At 46.2% G+C, this 20,606-nt stretch overlaps 1 protein-coding gene across 1 annotated transcript in view; it reads right to left on the reverse strand.

Annotated features, from left to right (window-relative positions):
* The window catches only part of LOC150089966 (tyrosine aminotransferase-like), a 142,788-nt gene that overhangs the window by 87,719 nt on the left and 34,463 nt on the right, over positions 1-20,606 (reverse strand). The window contains exon 3 of the mRNA XM_090368929.1: positions 17,539-17,643. Coding sequence (XP_090225055.1) covers positions 17,539-17,643 — 105 coding nt within the window. The remainder of the gene's footprint in view (positions 1-17,538; positions 17,644-20,606) is intronic.

Here is a 20,606-nt window from a genome sequence, read left to right on the forward strand (position 1 = left end):
CAGGGGTTTGTATACAGTAGTATCCCGTAAAAGTAGTAGCGCTTTCGCCATGTAATCAGTGTGATCCATTACAACCGTACGGCGGCCTTTGTCTGCCGGTAGAATGACGATGGACGAATCCTGTTTCAATGCCTTGAGGGCAGAGAACTGTGTACGGTTGAGGTTAGAAGGGACGGGGCGAGCACGGTGTAGAACTGCTGCAGTCTTCAAGCGGATTGTGTTGGCTACATCTTCTGGGAGGCGTGATAAGCTGGCTTCCACACCTAAGGCGATGTCGGTGATCGGCGGGTGCTTAGGAAGAACGGCAAACGTCATGCCAAGAGTCAATAAGTTTACTTGGTCCGCAGATAACTGTTTGCTGCTTAGGTTCAATACGAAGTCCGTGGAATTAGTGAGAGGGGTATTACATTGGCTGCGCAATTGACGGGATTCATTAATCAAATTACAAAACTTACGTTTCTGTCGGGTACAATAAAGATCTGATTCTCTGATGGCCTGGTGACATAAAGTGTTGACCACATCGGTGTAAACGGGATCGGGAATCAGAGTCTTAAGGTCGGCTAGTAGGGTTGCCTTGCTCGCTGAAGCACGTTGTATGTCATGATGGAGGCAGCCGATCCATATACGTAGGGTTTTGAGGCCGAAGTTCCGACAGGCACGTCTCATGCGCTCATTAGAAAACGGTTGTTTGTAGCGAAACCCTTTCGGTATAATCTCGTTAGCTTTGCACCTATGCGCAAACCTCAGGTGTTGTCTACTACGGGCTATGAAGATAAAATCTTTCTGTAGTCTCACGACCATGTCGTATGCTGGTTGGCCAAGAATAGTACGAACATAACGAAACAGGCCTAGGCGCTCTGGATTCATTGAGGAATTTATTGTAGCTTAAACACAGAGCGTACAGATAAAGTAGAAATATATGAGCTTTCGGCTATATGGTAGCCTTCGTCAGAATTAAAATACATGAATGGCAGTTGGAATAGAGATGTGCACTGCCAGGTGCGTGAGACGCGAGGTTTAATTGTTTGTTGACGTCTGTGGCTGTGACGCATGATGACGTGGCCAGCGCTTGTCCAATGACAGAACTACTGACTCTGTGATCGGGTTGACTTGGTAACCACTGTTCCTGTTTAAGGATTTATCCGAAGATTTTATATTTAATGATTCCAACCAGGTACGCTTTAGGTAATGGTGGGATCTGTCTACCACCACGACATCGCGGTGTGGGTCGATGTCGTGGTGGGTTGTCCAGACATGCTCGGCGATGGCTGAGTGTTCAACATCCGCTAAACGGATCGCTCTTTTGTGCTCCGAGAGACGTTTCTCGAGTCGACGTCCAGTCTCTCCGAAGTAGCAGCTAGTGCAGTCACGGCAAGAGATGCGGTAGACTAAACCGCTCTGCAGAAGGGTGGGGACAGGTGTTTTCACGTTGGAAATGAAAGAACGCAGTTTCCTGCCTGGGAGCTGGATGCACTTTATTCCGTGCGTTCTCAGGATTCTGCCGATCTGTTGTGACAGGTTGGGGTAGTATGGGATGAATGCCCTTGTGGATGGCTCGTCACTGTTGGTGTTGTAGCTGGTCGTCACGATGTCACGTGTCTGTAGATCACACCTGTCGAGGACGTCAATGGGGTAGCCACACCTCGTAAGGTCTACTTTGACCCTAGTGACCTCTTTGCGTCTTTCATCAGCGGAGCTGGAGTGTGTCCAGGCGCGAGTAAGCAAGGTTCGGGCCGTGGAGAGGAGGTGGCCTCGCGCGTGTGCTGACCGGAAGTTGGTAAACTGGCCAGCACACATGGGCTTACGATAAACTGTAGTCCTCAGGTATGTGCCTTCACGTCGGACAAGTGTGTCTAAGTATGGTAAAGAGTTGTTCGACTCCAGCTCAATCGTGAATTTTATGAAGGGCGATAGTGAGTTGAGGTATGATAGAAGTCGCTGACCTGAGTCTCTAGGGATTACCACGAACACATCGTCAACATAGCGACACCAAAAGGCGATGTGATCAGGTGCGTGTGCAAACGCACGTCCCTCTAACTCCTCCATCACGATGTTTGCTGTGACTGAGCTGACCGGGGAACCCATGGCCGTGCCATGTATCTGCTGGTAGACTGAGTCATTAAATATGATCGCACCCCCTGTTAAGCACAGTCTGAGGGCGGTGGAAATGTCATCGGGTGTGAGACCAGTTCTTTCGTTGAGGGTTCTATCATTGTCCAAGAGTTGTTTTGCACAAGAAATGGCAAGTTCCACAGGGATGGAGGTAAAGAGCGATATGACGTCGAACGATGCCATAACTTGATTCTGCGAGATGGATACAGTGCGAATCCTCTTTATGAATTCAACACTGTTGGAAACGGTGTGGGTGGTCTTGCCAACCAGAGGAGAAAGAAGTCTCGAGACAAATTTAGACAGCTCGTAAGTCGGTGATCCACAGCAGGATACAATTGGTCTCAGTGGTGTGTCTTCTTTGTGCACTTTCGGTAGGCCATAAAACCGTGGGATCTGACATCCGGAAGCACGGAGGTGATTACGGGTTGACTGTGTGATCTTCCCTTGTTTCAGCCAACTGTTGATGAGGATATTCACCTCTGATTCCCATCGCTCTAAAACTCTGTTGGGGTTGATGGTCAGGGGTTTGTATACAGTAGTATCCCGTAAAAGTAGTAGCGCTTTCGCCATGTAATCAGTGTGATCCATTACAACCGTACGGCGGCCTTTGTCTGCCGGTAGAATGACGATGGACGAATCCTGTTTCAATGCCTTGAGGGCAGAGAACTGTGTACGGTTGAGGTTAGAAGGGACGGGGCGAGCACGGTGTAGAACTGCTGCAGTCTTCAAGCGGATTGTGTTGGCTACATCTTCTGGGAGGCGTGATAAGCTGGCTTCCACACCTAAGGCGATGTCGGTGATCGGCGGGTGCTTAGGAAGAACGGCAAACGTCATGCCAAGAGTCAATAAGTTTACTTGGTCCGCAGATAACTGTTTGCTGCTTAGGTTCAATACGAAGTCCGTGGAATTAGTGAGAGGGGTATTACATTGGCTGCGCAATTGACGGGATTCATTAATCAAATTACAAAACTTACGTTTCTGTCGGGTACAATAAAGATCTGATTCTCTGATGGCCTGGTGACATAAAGTGTTGACCACATCGGTGTAAACGGGATCGGGAATCAGAGTCTTAAGGTCGGCTAGTAGGGTTGCCTTGCTCGCTGAAGCACGTTGTATGTCATGATGGAGGCAGCCGATCCATATACGTAGGGTTTTGAGGCCGAAGTTCCGACAGGCACGTCTCATGCGCTCATTAGAAAACGGTTGTTTGTAGCGAAACCCTTTCGGTATAATCTCGTTAGCTTTGCACCTATGCGCAAACCTCAGGTGTTGTCTACTACGGGCTATGAAGATAAAATCTTTCTGTAGTCTCACGACCATGTCGTATGCTGGTTGGCCAAGAATAGTACGAACATAACGAAACAGGCCTAGGCGCTCTGGATTCATTGAGGAATTTATTGTAGCTTAAACACAGAGCGTACAGATAAAGTAGAAATATATGAGCTTTCGGCTATATGGTAGCCTTCGTCAGAATTAAAATACATGAATGGCAGTTGGAATAGAGATGTGCACTGCCAGGTGCGTGAGACGCGAGGTTTAATTGTTTGTTGACGTCTGTGGCTGTGACGCATGATGACGTGGCCAGCGCTTGTCCAATGACAGAACTACTGACTCTGTGATCGGGTTGACTTGGTAACCACTGTTCCTGTTTAAGGATTTATCCGAAGATTTTATATTTAATGATTCCAACCAGGTACGCTTTAGGTAATGGTGGGATCTGTCTACCACCACGACATCGCGGTGTGGGTCGATGTCGTGGTGGGTTGTCCAGACATGCTCGGCGATGGCTGAGTGTTCAACATCCGCTAAACGGATCGCTCTTTTGTGCTCCGAGAGACGTTTCTCGAGTCGACGTCCAGTCTCTCCGAAGTAGCAGCTAGTGCAGTCACGGCAAGAGATGCGGTAGACTAAACCGCTCTGCAGAAGGGTGGGGACAGGTGTTTTCACGTTGGAAATGAAAGAACGCAGTTTCCTGCCTGGGAGCTGGATGCACTTTATTCCGTGCGTTCTCAGGATTCTGCCGATCTGTTGTGACAGGTTGGGGTAGTATGGGATGAATGCCCTTGTGGATGGCTCGTCACTGTTGGTGTTGTAGCTGGTCGTCACGATGTCACGTGTCTGTAGATCACACCTGTCGAGGACGTCAATGGGGTAGCCACACCTCGTAAGGTCTACTTTGACCCTAGTGACCTCTTTGCGTCTTTCATCAGCGGAGCTGGAGTGTGTCCAGGCGCGAGTAAGCAAGGTTCGGGCCGTGGAGAGGAGGTGGCCTCGCGCGTGTGCTGACCGGAAGTTGGTAAACTGGCCAGCACACATGGGCTTACGATAAACTGTAGTCCTCAGGTATGTGCCTTCACGTCGGACAAGTGTGTCTAAGTATGGTAAAGAGTTGTTCGACTCCAGCTCAATCGTGAATTTTATGAAGGGCGATAGTGAGTTGAGGTATGATAGAAGTCGCTGACCTGAGTCTCTAGGGATTACCACGAACACATCGTCAACATAGCGACACCAAAAGGCGATGTGATCAGGTGCGTGTGCAAACGCACGTCCCTCTAACTCCTCCATCACGATGTTTGCTGTGACTGAGCTGACCGGGGAACCCATGGCCGTGCCATGTATCTGCTGGTAGACTGAGTCATTAAATATGATCGCACCCCCTGTTAAGCACAGTCTGAGGGCGGTGGAAATGTCATCGGGTGTGAGACCAGTTCTTTCGTTGAGGGTTCTATCATTGTCCAAGAGTTGTTTTGCACAAGAAATGGCAAGTTCCACAGGGATGGAGGTAAAGAGCGATATGACGTCGAACGATGCCATAACTTGATTCTGCGAGATGGATACAGTGCGAATCCTCTTTATGAATTCAACACTGTTGGAAACGGTGTGGGTGGTCTTGCCAACCAGAGGAGAAAGAAGTCTCGAGACAAATTTAGACAGCTCGTAAGTCGGTGATCCACAGCAGGATACAATTGGTCTCAGTGGTGTGTCTTCTTTGTGCACTTTCGGTAGGCCGTAAAACCGTGGGATCTGACATCCGGAAGCACGGAGGTGATTACGGGTTGACTGTGTGATCTTCCCTTGTTTCAGCCAACTGTTGATGAGGATATTCACCTCTGATTCCCATCGCTCTAAAACTCTGTTGGGGTTGATGGTCAGGGGTTTGTATACAGTAGTATCCCGTAAAAGTAGTAGCGCTTTCGCCATGTAATCAGTGTGATCCATTACAACCGTACGGCGGCCTTTGTCTGCCGGTAGAATGACGATGGACGAATCCTGTTTCAATGCCTTGAGGGCAGAGAACTGTGTACGGTTGAGGTTAGAAGGGACGGGGCGAGCACGGTGTAGAACTGCTGCAGTCTTCAAGCGGATTGTGTTGGCTACATCTTCTGGGAGGCGTGATAAGCTGGCTTCCACACCTAAGGCGATGTCGGTGATCGGCGGGTGCTTAGGAAGAACGGCAAACGTCATGCCAAGAGTCAATAAGTTTACTTGGTCCGCAGATAACTGTTTGCTGCTTAGGTTCAATACGAAGTCCGTGGAATTAGTGAGAGGGGTATTACATTGGCTGCGCAATTGACGGGATTCATTAATCAAATTACAAAACTTACGTTTCTGTCGGGTACAATAAAGATCTGATTCTCTGATGGCCTGGTGACATAAAGTGTTGACCACATCGGTGTAAACGGGATCGGGAATCAGAGTCTTAAGGTCGGCTAGTAGGGTTGCCTTGCTCGCTGAAGCACGTTGTATGTCATGATGGAGGCAGCCGATCCATATACGTAGGGTTTTGAGGCCGAAGTTCCGACAGGCACGTCTCATGCGCTCATTAGAAAACGGTTGTTTGTAGCGAAACCCTTTCGGTATAATCTCGTTAGCTTTGCACCTATGCGCAAACCTCAGGTGTTGTCTACTACGGGTTATGAAGATAAAATCTTTCTGTAGTCTCACGACCATGTCGTATGCTGGTTGGCCAAGAATAGTACGAACATAACGAAACAGGCCTAGGCGCTCTGGATTCATTGAGGAATTTATTGTAGCTTAAACACAGAGCGTACAGATAAAGTAGAAATATATGAGCTTTCGGCTATATGGTAGCCTTCGTCAGAATTAAAATACATGAATGGCAGTTGGAATAGAGATGTGCACTGCCAGGTGCGTGAGACGCGAGGTTTAATTGTTTGTTGACGTCTGTGGCTGTGACGCATGATGACGTGGCCAGCGCTTGTCCAATGACAGAACTACTGACTCTGTGATCGGGTTGACTTGGTAACCACTGTTCCTGTTTAAGGATTTATCCGAAGATTTTATATTTAATGATTCCAACCAGGTACGCTTTAGGTAATGGTGGGATCTGTCTACCACCACGACATCGCGGTGTGGGTCGATGTCGTGGTGGGTTGTCCAGACATGCTCGGCGATGGCTGAGTGTTCAACATCCGCTAAACGGATCGCTCTTTTGTGCTCCGAGAGACGTTTCTCGAGTCGACGTCCAGTCTCTCCGAAGTAGCAGCTAGTGCAGTCACGGCAAGAGATGCGGTAGACTAAACCGCTCTGCAGAAGGGTGGGGACAGGTGTTTTCACGTTGGAAATGAAAGAACGCAGTTTCCTGCCTGGGAGCTGGATGCACTTTATTCCGTGCGTTCTCAGGATTCTGCCGATCTGTTGTGACAGGTTGGGGTAGTATGGGATGAATGCCCTTGTGGATGGCTCGTCACTGTTGGTGTTGTAGCTGGTCGTCACGATGTCACGTGTCTGTAGATCACACCTGTCGAGGACGTCAATGGGGTAGCCACACCTCGTAAGGTCTACTTTGACCCTAGTGACCTCTTTGCGTCTTTCATCAGCGGAGCTGGAGTGTGTCCAGGCGCGAGTAAGCAAGGTTCGGGCCGTGGAGAGGAGGTGGCCTCGCGCGTGTGCTGACCGGAAGTTGGTAAACTGGCCAGCACACATGGGCTTACGATAAACTGTAGTCCTCAGGTATGTGCCTTCACGTCGGACAAGTGTGTCTAAGTATGGTAAAGAGTTGTTCGACTCCAGCTCAATCGTGAATTTTATGAAGGGCGATAGTGAGTTGAGGTATGATAGAAGTCGCTGACCTGAGTCTCTAGGGATTACCACGAACACATCGTCAACATAGCGACACCAAAAGGCGATGTGATCAGGTGCGTGTGCAAACGCACGTCCCTCTAACTCCTCCATCACGATGTTTGCTGTGACTGAGCTGACCGGGGAACCCATGGCCGTGCCATGTATCTGCTGGTAGACTGAGTCATTAAATATGATCGCACCCCCTGTTAAGCACAGTCTGAGGGCGGTGGAAATGTCATCGGGTGTGAGACCAGTTCTTTCGTTGAGGGTTCTATCATTGTCCAAGAGTTGTTTTGCACAAGAAATGGCAAGTTCCACAGGGATGGAGGTAAAGAGCGATATGACGTCGAACGATGCCATAACTTGATTCTGCGAGATGGATACAGTGCGAATCCTCTTTATGAATTCAACACTGTTGGAAACGGTGTGGGTGGTCTTGCCAACCAGAGGAGAAAGAAGTCTCGAGACAAATTTAGACAGCTCGTAAGTCGGTGATCCACAGCAGGATACAATTGGTCTCAGTGGTGTGTCTTCTTTGTGCACTTTCGGTAGGCCGTAAAACCGTGGGATCTGACATCCGGAAGCACGGAGGTGATTACGGGTTGACTGTGTGATCTTCCCTTGTTTCAGCCAACTGTTGATGAGGATATTCACCTCTGATTCCCATCGCTCTAAAACTCTGTTGGGGTTGATGGTCAGGGGTTTGTATACAGTAGTATCCCGTAAAAGTAGTAGCGCTTTCGCCATGTAATCAGTGTGATCCATTACAACCGTACGGCGGCCTTTGTCTGCCGGTAGAATGACGATGGACGAATCCTGTTTCAATGCCTTGAGGGCAGAGAACTGTGTACGGTTGAGGTTAGAAGGGACGGGGCGAGCACGGTGTAGAACTGCTGCAGTCTTCAAGCGGATTGTGTTGGCTACATCTTCTGGGAGGCGTGATAAGCTGGCTTCCACACCTAAGGCGATGTCGGTGATCGGCGGGTGCTTAGGAAGAACGGCAAACGTCATGCCAAGAGTCAATAAGTTTACTTGGTCCGCAGATAACTGTTTGCTGCTTAGGTTCAATACGAAGTCCGTGGAATTAGTGAGAGGGGTATTACATTGGCTGCGCAATTGACGGGATTCATTAATCAAATTACAAAACTTACGTTTCTGTCGGGTACAATAAAGATCTGATTCTCTGATGGCCTGGTGACATAAAGTGTTGACCACATCGGTGTAAACGGGATCGGGAATCAGAGTCTTAAGGTCGGCTAGTAGGGTTGCCTTGCTCGCTGAAGCACGTTGTATGTCATGATGGAGGCAGCCGATCCATATACGTAGGGTTTTGAGGCCGAAGTTCCGACAGGCACGTCTCATGCGCTCATTAGAAAACGGTTGTTTGTAGCGAAACCCTTTCGGTATAATCTCGTTAGCTTCGCACCTATGCGCAAACCTCAGGTGTTGTCTACTACGGGCTATGAAGATAAAATCTTTCTGTAGTCTCACGACCATGTCGTATGCTGGTTGGCCAAGAATAGTACGAACATAACGAAACAGGCCTAGGCGCTCTGGATTCATTGAGGAATTTATTGTAGCTTAAACACAGAGCGTACAGATAAAGTAGAAATATATGAGCTTTCGGCTATATGGTAGCCTTCGTCAGAATTAAAATACATGAATGGCAGTTGGAATAGAGATGTGCACTGCCAGGTGCGTGAGACGCGAGGTTTAATTGTTTGTTGACGTCTGTGGCTGTGACGCATGATGACGTGGCCAGCGCTTGTCCAATGACAGAACTACTGACTCTGTGATCGGGTTGACTTGGTAACCACTGTTCCTGTTTAAGGATTTATCCGAAGATTTTATATTTAATGATTCCAACCAGGTACGCTTTAGGTAATGGTGGGATCTGTCTACCACCACGACATCGCGGTGTGGGTCGATGTCGTGGTGGGTTGTCCAGACATGCTCGGCGATGGCTGAGTGTTCAACATCCGCTAAACGGATCGCTCTTTTGTGCTCCGAGAGACGTTTCTCGAGTCGACGTCCAGTCTCTCCGAAGTAGCAGCTAGTGCAGTCACGGCAAGAGATGCGGTAGACTAAACCGCTCTGCAGAAGGGTGGGGACAGGTGTTTTCACGTTGGAAATGAAAGAACGCAGTTTCCTGCCTGGGAGCTGGATGCACTTTATTCCGTGCGTTCTCAGGATTCTGCCGATCTGTTGTGACAGGTTGGGGTAGTATGGGATGAATGCCCTTGTGGATGGCTCGTCACTGTTGGTGTTGTAGCTGGTCGTCACGATGTCACGTGTCTGTAGATCACACCTGTCGAGGACGTCAATGGGGTAGCCACACCTCGTAAGGTCTACTTTGACCCTAGTGACCTCTTTGCGTCTTTCATCAGCGGAGCTGGAGTGTGTCCAGGCGCGAGTAAGCAAGGTTCGGGCCGTGGAGAGGAGGTGGCCTCGCGCGTGTGCTGACCGGAAGTTGGTAAACTGGCCAGCACACATGGGCTTACGATAAACTGTAGTCCTCAGGTATGTGCCTTCACGTCGGACAAGTGTGTCTAAGTATGGTAAAGAGTTGTTCGACTCCAGCTCAATCGTGAATTTTATGAAGGGCGATAGTGAGTTGAGGTATGATAGAAGTCGCTGACCTGAGTCTCTAGGGATTACCACGAACACATCGTCAACATAGCGACACCAAAAGGCGATGTGATCAGGTGCGTGTGCAAACGCACGTCCCTCTAACTCCTCCATCACGATGTTTGCTGTGACTGAGCTGACCGGGGAACCCATGGCCGTGCCATGTATCTGCTGGTAGACTGAGTCATTAAATATGATCGCACCCCCTGTTAAGCACAGTCTGAGGGCGGTGGAAATGTCATCGGGTGTGAGACCAGTTCTTTCGTTGAGGGTTCTATCATTGTCCAAGAGTTGTTTTGCACAAGAAATGGCAAGTTCCACAGGGATGGAGGTAAAGAGCGATATGACGTCGAACGATGCCATAACTTGATTCTGCGAGATGGATACAGTGCGAATCCTCTTTATGAATTCAACACTGTTGGAAACGGTGTGGGTGGTCTTGCCAACCAGAGGAGAAAGAAGTCTCGAGACAAATTTAGACAGCTCGTAAGTCGGTGATCCACAGCAGGATACAATTGGTCTCAGTGGTGTGTCTTCTTTGTGCACTTTCGGTAGGCCGTAAAACCGTGGGATCTGACATCCGGAAGCACGGAGGTGATTACGGGTTGACTGTGTGATCTTCCCTTGTTTCAGCCAACTGTTGATGAGGATATTCACCTCTGATTCCCATCGCTCTAAAACTCTGTTGGGGTTGATGGTCAGGGGTTTGTATACAGTAGTATCCCGTAAAAGTAGTAGCGCTTTCGCCATGTAATCAGTGTGATCCATTACAACCGTACGGCGGCCTTTGTCTGCCGGTAGAATGACGATGGACGAATCCTGTTTCAATGCCTTGAGGGCAGAGAACTGTGTACGGTTGAGGTTAGAAGGGACGGGGCGAGCACGGTGTAGAACTGCTGCAGTCTTCAAGCGGATTGTGTTGGCTACATCTTCTGGGAGGCGTGATAAGCTGGCTTCCACACCTAAGGCTTCCGGATGTCAGATCCCACGGTTTTACGGCCTACCGAAAGTGCACAAAGAAGACACACCACTGAGACCAATTGTATCCTGCTGTGGATCACCGACTTACGAGCTGTCTAAATTTGTCTCGAGACTTCTTTCTCCTCTGGTTGGCAAGACCACCCACACCGTTTCCAACAGTGTTGAATTCATAAAGAGGATTCGCACTGTATCCATCTCGCAGAATCAAGTTATGGCATCGTTCGACGTCATATCGCTCTTTACCTCCATCCCTGTGGAACTTGCCATTTCTTGTGCAAAACAACTCTTGGACAATGATAGAACCCTCAACGAAAGAACTGGTCTCACACCCGATGACATTTCCACCGCCCTCAGACTGTGCTTAACAGGGGGTGCGATCATATTTAATGACTCAGTCTACCAGCAGATACATGGCACGGCCATGGGTTCCCCGGTCAGCTCAGTCACAGCAAACATCGTGATGGAGGAGTTAGAGGGACGTGCGTTTGCACACGCACCTGATCACATCGCCTTTTGGTGTCGCTATGTTGACGATGTGTTCGTGGTAATCCCTAGAGACTCAGGTCAGCGACTTCTATCATACCTCAACTCACTATCGCCCTTCATAAAATTCACGATTGAGCTGGAGTCGAACAACTCTTTACCATACTTAGACACACTTGTCCGACGTGAAGGCACATACCTGAGGACTACAGTTTATCGTAAGCCCATGTGTGCTGGCCAGTTTACCAACTTCCGGTCAGCACACGCGCGAGGCCACCTCCTCTCCACGGCCCGAACCTTGCTTACTCGCGCCTGGACACACTCCAGCTCCGCTGATGAAAGACGCAAAGAGGTCACTAGGGTCAAAGTAGACCTTACGAGGTGTGGCTACCCCATTGACGTCCTCGACAGGTGTGATCTACAGACACGTGACATCGTGACGACCAGCTACAACACCAACAGTGACGAGCCATCCACAAGGGCATTCATCCCATACTACCCCAACCTGTCACAACAGATCGGCAGAATCCTGAGAACGCACGGAATAAAGTGCATCCAGCTCCCAGGCAGGAAACTGCGTTCTTTCATTTCCAACGTGAAAACACCTGTCCCCACCCTTCTGCAGAGCGGTTTAGTCTACCGCATCTCTTGCCGTGACTGCACTAGCTGCTACTTCGGAGAGACTGGACGTCGACTCGAGAAACGTCTCTCGGAGCACAAAAGAGCGATCCGTTTAGCGGATGTTGAACACTCAGCCATCGCCGAGCATGTCTGGACAACCCACCACGACATCGACCCACACCGCGATGTCGTGGTGGTAGACAGATCCCACCATTACCTAAAGCGTACCTGGTTGGAATCATTAAATATAAAATCTTCGGATAAATCCTTAAACAGGAACAGTGGTTACCAAGTCAACCCGATCACAGAGTCAGTAGTTCTGTCATTGGACAAGCGCTGGCCACGTCATCATGCGTCACAGCCACAGACGTCAACAAACAATTAAACCTCGCGTCTCACGCACCTGGCAGTGCACATCTCTATTCCAACTGCCATTCATGTATTTTAATTCTGACGAAGGCTACCATATAGCCGAAAGCTCATATATTTCTACTTTATCTGTACGCTCTGTGTTTAAGCTACAATAAATTCCTCAATGAATCCAGAGCGCCTAGGCCTGTTTCGTTATGTTCGTACTATTCTTGGCCAACCAGCATACGACATGGTCGTGAGACTACAGAAAGATTTTATCTTCATAGCCCGTAGTAGACAACACCTGAGGTTTGCGCATAGGTGCAAAGCTAACGAGATTATACCGAAAGGGTTTCGCTACAAACAACCGTTTTCTAATGAGCGCATGAGACGTGCCTGTCGGAACTTCGGCCTCAAAACCCTACGTATATGGATCGGCTGCCTCCATCATGACATACAACGTGCTTCAGCGAGCAAGGCAACCCTACTAGCCGACCTTAAGACTCTGATTCCCGATCCCGTTTACACCGATGTGGTCAACACTTTATGTCACCAGGCCATCAGAGAATCAGATCTTTATTGTACCCGACAGAAACGTAAGTTTTGTAATTTGATTAATGAATCCCGTCAATTGCGCAGCCAATGTAATACCCCTCTCACTAATTCCACGGACTTCGTATTGAACCTAAGCAGCAAACAGTTATCTGCGGACCAAGTAAACTTATTGACTCTTGGCATGACGTTTGCCGTTCTTCCTAAGCACCCGCCGATCACCGACATCGCCTTAGGTGTGGAAGCCAGCTTATCACGCCTCCCAGAAGATGTAGCCAACACAATCCGCTTGAAGACTGCAGCAGTTCTACACCGTGCTCGCCCCGTCCCTTCTAACCTCAACCGTACACAGTTCTCTGCCCTCAAGGCATTGAAACAGGATTCGTCCATCGTCATTCTACCGGCAGACAAAGGCCGCCGTACGGTTGTAATGGATCACACTGATTACATGGCGAAAGCGCTACTACTTTTACGGGATACTACTGTATACAAACCCCTGACCATCAACCCCAACAGAGTTTTAGAGCGATGGGAATCAGAGGTGAATATCCTCATCAACAGTTGGCTGAAACAAGGGAAGATCACACAGTCAACCCGTAATCACCTCCGTGCTTCCGGATGTCAGATCCCACGGTTTTACGGCCTACCGAAAGTGCACAAAGAAGACACACCACTGAGACCAATTGTATCCTGCTGTGGATCACCGACTTACGAGCTGTCTAAATTTGTCTCGAGACTTCTTTCTCCTCTGGTTGGCAAGACCACCCACACCGTTTCCAACAGTGTTGAATTCATAAAGAGGATTCGCACTGTATCCATCTCGCAGAATCAAGTTATGGCATCGTTCGACGTCATATCGCTCTTTACCTCCATCCCTGTGGAACTTGCCATTTCTTGTGCAAAACAACTCTTGGACAATGATAGAACCCTCAACGAAAGAACTGGTCTCACACCCGATGACATTTCCACCGCCCTCAGACTGTGCTTAACAGGGGGTGCGATCATATTTAATGACTCAGTCTACCAGCAGATACATGGCACTGCCATGGGTTCCCCGGTCAGCTCAGTCACAGCAAACATCGTGATGGAGGAGTTAGAGGGACGTGCGTTTGCACACGCACCTGATCACATCGCCTTTTGGTGTCGCTATGTTGACGATGTGTTCGTGGTAATCCCTAGAGACTCAGGTCAGCGACTTCTATCATACCTCAACTCACTATCGCCCTTCATAAAATTCACGATTGAGCTGGAGTCGAACAACTCTTTACCATACTTAGACACACTTGTCCGACGTGAAGGCACATACCTGAGGACTACAGTTTATCGTAAGCCCATGTGTGCTGGCCAGTTTACCAACTTCCGGTCAGCACACGCGCGAGGCCACCTCCTCTCCACGGCCCGAACCTTGCTTACTCGCGCCTGGACACACTCCAGCTCCGCTGATGAAAGACGCAAAGAGGTCACTAGGGTCAAAGTAGACCTTACGAGGTGTGGCTACCCCATTGACGTCCTCGACAGGTGTGATCTACAGACACGTGACATCGTGACGACCAGCTACAACACCAACAGTGACGAGCCATCCACAAGGGCATTCATCCCATACTACCCCAACCTGTCACAACAGATCGGCAGAATCCTGAGAACGCACGGAATAAAGTGCATCCAGCTCCCAGGCAGGAAACTGCGTTCTTTCATTTCCAACGTGAAAACACCTGTCCCCACCCTTCTGCAGAGCGGTTTAGTCTACCGCATCTCTTGCCGTGACTGCACTAGCTGCTACTTCGGAGAGACTGGACGTCGACTCGAGAAACGTCTCTCGGAGCACAAAAGAGCGATCCGTTTAGCGGATGTTGAACACTCAGCCATCGCCGAGCATGTCTGGACAACCCACCACGACATCGACCCACACCGCGATGTCGTGGTGGTAGACAGATCCCACCATTACCTAAAGCGTACCTGGTTGGAATCATTAAATATAAAATCTTCGGATAAATCCTTAAACAGGAACAGTGGTTACCAAGTCAACCCGATCACAGAGTCAGTAGTTCTGTCATTGGACAAGCGCTGGCCACGTCATCATGCGTCACAGCCACAGACGTCAACAAACAATTAAACCTCGCGTCTCACGCACCTGGCAGTGCACATCTCTATTCCAACTGCCATTCATGTATTTTAATTCTGACGAAGGCTACCATATAGCCGAAAGCTCATATATTTCTACTTTATCTGTACGCTCTGTGTTTAAGCTACAATAAATTCCTCAATGAATCCAGAGCGCCTAGGCCTGTTTCGTTATGCTAAAAAACTCTATTTCCCTAATACTGGAATTGGCTAACTATGGCCTCCATCGAAGTAACCTTTAGAAATTCCTCCAGTCATCGACGGGATTCGAACCCAGACCCTTCCAAACAAGTGAAAAATGACGAATCCACTATATTGTCACGGAGTACAACCTTCGTTGGAAGCATAAACTGTGCTTCTAACGATTTCCGAAAGTCAGAGCAGAAAACGAAAGTTTTGCATAGACGGCCTTTTTAAAGCGACATAATGGAATTGGCCTCTTAAATGTGGTACGTACGATTGTCTATTATTCAAGAATTTTGCAAGAAGAGCCGTCCTTAGGAACGACTTAGGGTTTACGGACATATGAACATATTAACATAATGAAGCTTTTTCAAAGAGTTCGGTAAAGGCATTAAATTACCACGAGAAACAAAGCAAGTAATTATTAATAGGTATTCCATACTTAAAACCGAAGGTAATGGAGAGTCAATAAATACAATTTAAAGACGCACGAGCAAATTAACCGTGGTTTCTATTTGGAGTAAGGAGCCCAAGATCAAACATTAGAGCTGAAATAATCAAAAGTGGGATGCTAATTTCGCATTGCCAAAAACCACTCTCAAGTACTGATAAGCAAGCGCATGCGGTTTCAAAGATACGACGACTTTGCTTTTTCGGAAATTACTTTTAAAGCGCACAATTTCTACTGAAGGAATGAAATTCTCGAGGCAGCAAAAGTAATGAAGGAAATAAACGGATATGAAGAACTTTATAATTTCTGCCTCAGGACATTTCAAAGAATTCTAAATAACATTGGATCTTTTAACTGATGAGGTTGACATCGTAGAAACTGATATACAAATGTTGTTAACTTCCATAAATTTTACATGGAACTCCGATCCACTTAAACTGGAATTACTGGATATGGTTTATTCGTTATCAGTTTTATACTTACGCTATCACAATTTCTGCTTTGCTGACTAGAAGGGGCTTCGTTTATTGCTGTATCACTGCGAGCTCAATCCATTGAACGTTGGAGTCAAGCGAAAGGTTAAATTTTTTTAAAAGGATAAATAGTTTATAAAGGAATAAATATAGAAACACCTTGCATATGTAGTCAAAACTGTTACAGTGTGTTCAGTATGCACAAAAGGGGAAAGTGGAATATGTGGCAATCGGATGGAATAACTGACGACATTATTGAAAATTTTGCTATAAGGATTTCAGTGGTCTGAATCACGAAAAAATCACAAAGCACCGACTTAGGGCGAATAGAAGAGTTTATTCATTTATATATATTTTTTATTTCTTAAGTTAGGACCATCCCAAGCCAGACTATGGCAAGTGTTCATGTACACTACTGTACCCAGCAAGGCCGTTCCATGTTATGCTACACATCTGCTGTACATTCTGATCCATAGCAGACTAGTACTGTATAATACATTGGTGTGAACACAGAAATTTCCTTGCACCATATAAATTGTCTGAACTTCGTGTGTTCTCTGGTCGATTTTTCCTTTTGCTGGATGGAAAACCAAAGTTTCCAGGAGAAGAAACCTGCTGTCGCCTAAAACCAACTTACTCAGTTGCATCGTGAAAAATTGCGCATAAAAATTGCTCGCGTCTTTTCCACCCAGTGCATATAAGCACTGTCCTACCCGGTGAGCGTCTCCATTCTAATAATCAAAGTTACACAGATAAAACACGTGGAACAAAATCCCCATAATTTTCTATAATTCATATTTAACCACTGAATTAACGCTGCCAGTCAGGCATTGGTAAACCAATTAGTCATCAAAATTAATTAATTTAATGACATTGATTGAAGCCGTTCTTCTTCTTGGCACATTGATCCGTCCTTCGAATGAAGGAAGAAGTTCAAGCTGCTTGTGTGGTTGCGTCAGTTGCCCTCGCGGTAGCACAGTTGGTATAATCGCTATCCTTCCCACACCAGGTGGAAAAGACCTGAGTTCAAATCCCGTCGATCAATTGAGGTATTTTTCTGGGCCTTTTTCACAACGTGAATAAGTTGGTCTCAGGTCTCATGTTTTTTACTCCCAGAAACTCGGGTTTTCTGTCCAGTAAACAGCAAGTCAACCACAGAAAATACACGCAATTTACAGACAATATATACGACGCAATATGGTCTAAGTCGCTGATGTGCCTGACAATTTACAAGAAGGTTGTGTGGTTCATTTAGTATATCTACACTATGAGAGCCATTTTCAGAATGTTACTTTTATTTGATGATTTACAAATATGACTACGTTTTGTAACTTTTTCATTTAGAGCATCTGTTGTTATAGATATCAAATAAACACAAAAAGTTTTTTTTTTTTTTTTAGTGTTATTGAAGCAGTGCCATAACACAAAAGCGCTTTATAGCCAGCTGCCACTGGAAGAAACCGAGAAACGTAGAACTATGATCTAAATGATACTCACCTGCACTTGGAGCATAACCATTGAATCTTTTTGATCGAATACTCTCCATCACAGAGTCGGTAATTGCGTCGCATGGTTCCAAGTTTCCGAAAACTGTTGGATCCCCTTCATTAAAAGAAAAATAAATAAATAATAACTATAAAAATTGAAAAATGATCGGAAAATTATATTTGGCAATAAAAAAAATAAAAATAATAAGAATAATAGAGAATAATCATCAGAGCGAAACAGCAGTGTCTGAATACTGTATGGCTAATTTATTAGGCACATTTACCTAACAGCAAGTAGGCCCCGCCCCTTTAGCCTTCAGAACAGTATTGAAATTTCGTGGCATGAACCCAACGAGGTGTAAAAAGTGTGCCACAGGATGCTACTCCATGTTGATTCACCTGTGTCCCACACTCTTTGCGGATTTTTGCTCCTCGAGTCGGTCTCAGGCGAGCGTAGCATTGTTGTTTCTTCTGGAAACTCGGATTTTTAGCCCAGTAAACAGCAAATCGACCACAAAATACACGCAATTTATAGACATTATATATATACGGTGCAATATGGCTTAAGTTGCTGATGTGCCTAAAATCCAACAACAACATCGTCTGACCTGAATCCCATCGAGCATGTCTGGTACGCCCTAGGAAAACGTAATGCAACTCGTCCGGACTGTCCAGTGACACTTAGTTGGAAACAGCACTTACGACTGTGATGACTGATATAGCAAAAATTCACCGAGCTGTTCCAACAACCAACTCAATTTGTCAACTCAATAACTCCATCGTTCACAACATCGATAAAAACTGTTTCTAAAATAGAAGATATGACACTTTAACAAGTTTTTAAAATGTACCGCTACCAAGTAAATTATAAATTATAAATTCTAGAACTAGGGGTCAAAAATTCAAGTTATGGGGGAAGATGTTTAGATTGGATTGCAGGAAGTTTTATTTTAGCCAGCGAGTTGTAAATCCATGGGTGGTAGAGGCTGACAGTTTGGGGAAATTCAAAGGTCAGTTACTTACGGGACGAGGGAAATGCATAGGTTGTCTATTTCTTTTTCTTTTATTATTATTATTTTACTCTTTTTTTGAAAAATGCTGTTATATCGCATTTGGCAAGTCAATACGATGCCAGCCGCTCCAGAGTTGTAATGTGTTACGGTTCCCTGGAGGATACAGATTAACGAACTTTAGAAAAGCTTCTTCTTCTGATTATTATTATTTTCTTCTTTAGTCTCCTTATGGGTTTTTGCCATCCCGCAATAGTAATGGTACCAAATGCGTGGAGTGGTTGTAATGTCCGGCTATTATTATTGGTCAAAGAACTCTCTGGCCATCCTGCAGGTGTTCAGAATCGCCGCTTTCTGGAGTTCCGTGTAAGTGGTCTATGGGAGGCTTATTGCTGATTGGTTCTTAGACTTAGACTTAGACTGACATTTGCCGGTGATTAACACATTGATTGGGATGAATTATTATTATTTTCCCTTTCTTTTCTTTTCTTTTTCGTTTATTTTCTTTTTTTCTTTCTTGTATTTCTTCTTTTCTCTCCTCTCCTTTAACATATGTTATATTTTTAATAGAAATTTCTTATTAATAATTCTTTTTTTAATTTTGAGAAATAAACCAATTCTTTTTAATGTGTAAACTTATAACAATTTCATTATGTGATTTATGTAAGACTAAACACCCACAGAAGAAACTAACCATAACCTGTTGATAAGGGATCTTATTTCCTTAATGAGTTTTGTTGTAGATATTTGCTCTGTATGTATTGTCTGTAAATTGCGTGTTCTGAGATCGATTTTCTGTTTGCTGGACAAAAAACCCGCGTTACCAGGAGGAAAAACCATGCTGCTCTCTCCTGAGACCGACTAAACTCAGCCACGTTGTGAAAAAGTCCCATAAAAATAACTCACGTCCTCGAAGTGGCTTTTCCACCCGATGTGGGGAAGACTGCGATTCTACCGACTGTGCTACTCACGAGTACCATTAATGAGTTATGATTGTGTATCCTTCAGAAGCAGCAAAGATTATCCTGATATCATTGCTGAATTGTTCGGTGATCCGGAGTAGTTGCTGGAGTTGCTTCTCAGTTGCTGCGTAGAACTTGATGTCATCCATGTATTTTTCAGGTGGGAGAGAGTGTACAAGTTTTTCTTTCCATCCTTGAGGTTATATCCATACTTGCTGTTGTTGAGCATGGTGGACAACGCGTTGAGTGCTAGACAGAACCATAGTGGACTCAGGGAATCTCCCTAAATGATTCCTCTCCTGGGGATCGGTCTCGTTGTGATATTCTCGACTTTGATGATGGTACTCTATTTTGCAATGATTGCTTCTAGGAAGTTTTTCCCTGTCGGATTGATTTTGTAGATCTCCAGCATCTCTATGAGCCAGCTATGAGGAGTCGAAAACCTTGCGGTAATCGATGTAGGCAGTGTAAAGGTTGCGTCGCTTCTTGTAGGCTTGCTCTATAACTGTGGAATCAATGGTTAATTGCCCCTTGCATCCTTCCTTTCTGTCATGATGTTCTGACTCTCCAAGTGATTTGATATCTTCTTAGTTATGTAGCTGGTCAGGATCTTGTACATCGTTGGGAGGCAGGTGATCGTCCTGTATTTCGCCGGGTTTCTTGTATCTTGGTCTTTATTATTTTTATTATTATTCCACTAGGAAACAGAACGGTATTACTTTCAAGGATATCTTGATTTTGCTTAATCGAGGCAGACAGAAGTAGGTGAGGTCTGATTTCACAACAAACTGTGTGGATTGATATGTGACTTCAGATGTCGCTTACATCCTGGTGTAACTTCGGTTAACTTCGAAGTTAACTAATGGTTAACTTCGAAATATGTTTCAAATTAACTATCCGTGTAAAATGCACTAAAGTTTCAGTTGAATTGGTTCTGTTTAACGGCTGATCTCGTTATGTCAGTTTTGTTTCTCCTTTTTGAGTTACCCACGATTCGTTACCATAATCTACAATCCCCTACTTGCCATAACGTGTTTAGTTCTTCAGTTTGCTTAATTTATTGTGGTACGTCGCTATCTCCAGGATATTATTTGAGAACCCCTGAA

This window comes from Mastigoproctus giganteus, chromosome 2 (assembly GCF_048544385.1).
Source record: "Mastigoproctus giganteus isolate SK-2022 chromosome 2, ASM4854438v1, whole genome shotgun sequence".
Classification (NCBI taxonomy): Eukaryota; Metazoa; Arthropoda; class Arachnida; order Uropygi; family Thelyphonidae; genus Mastigoproctus; species Mastigoproctus giganteus.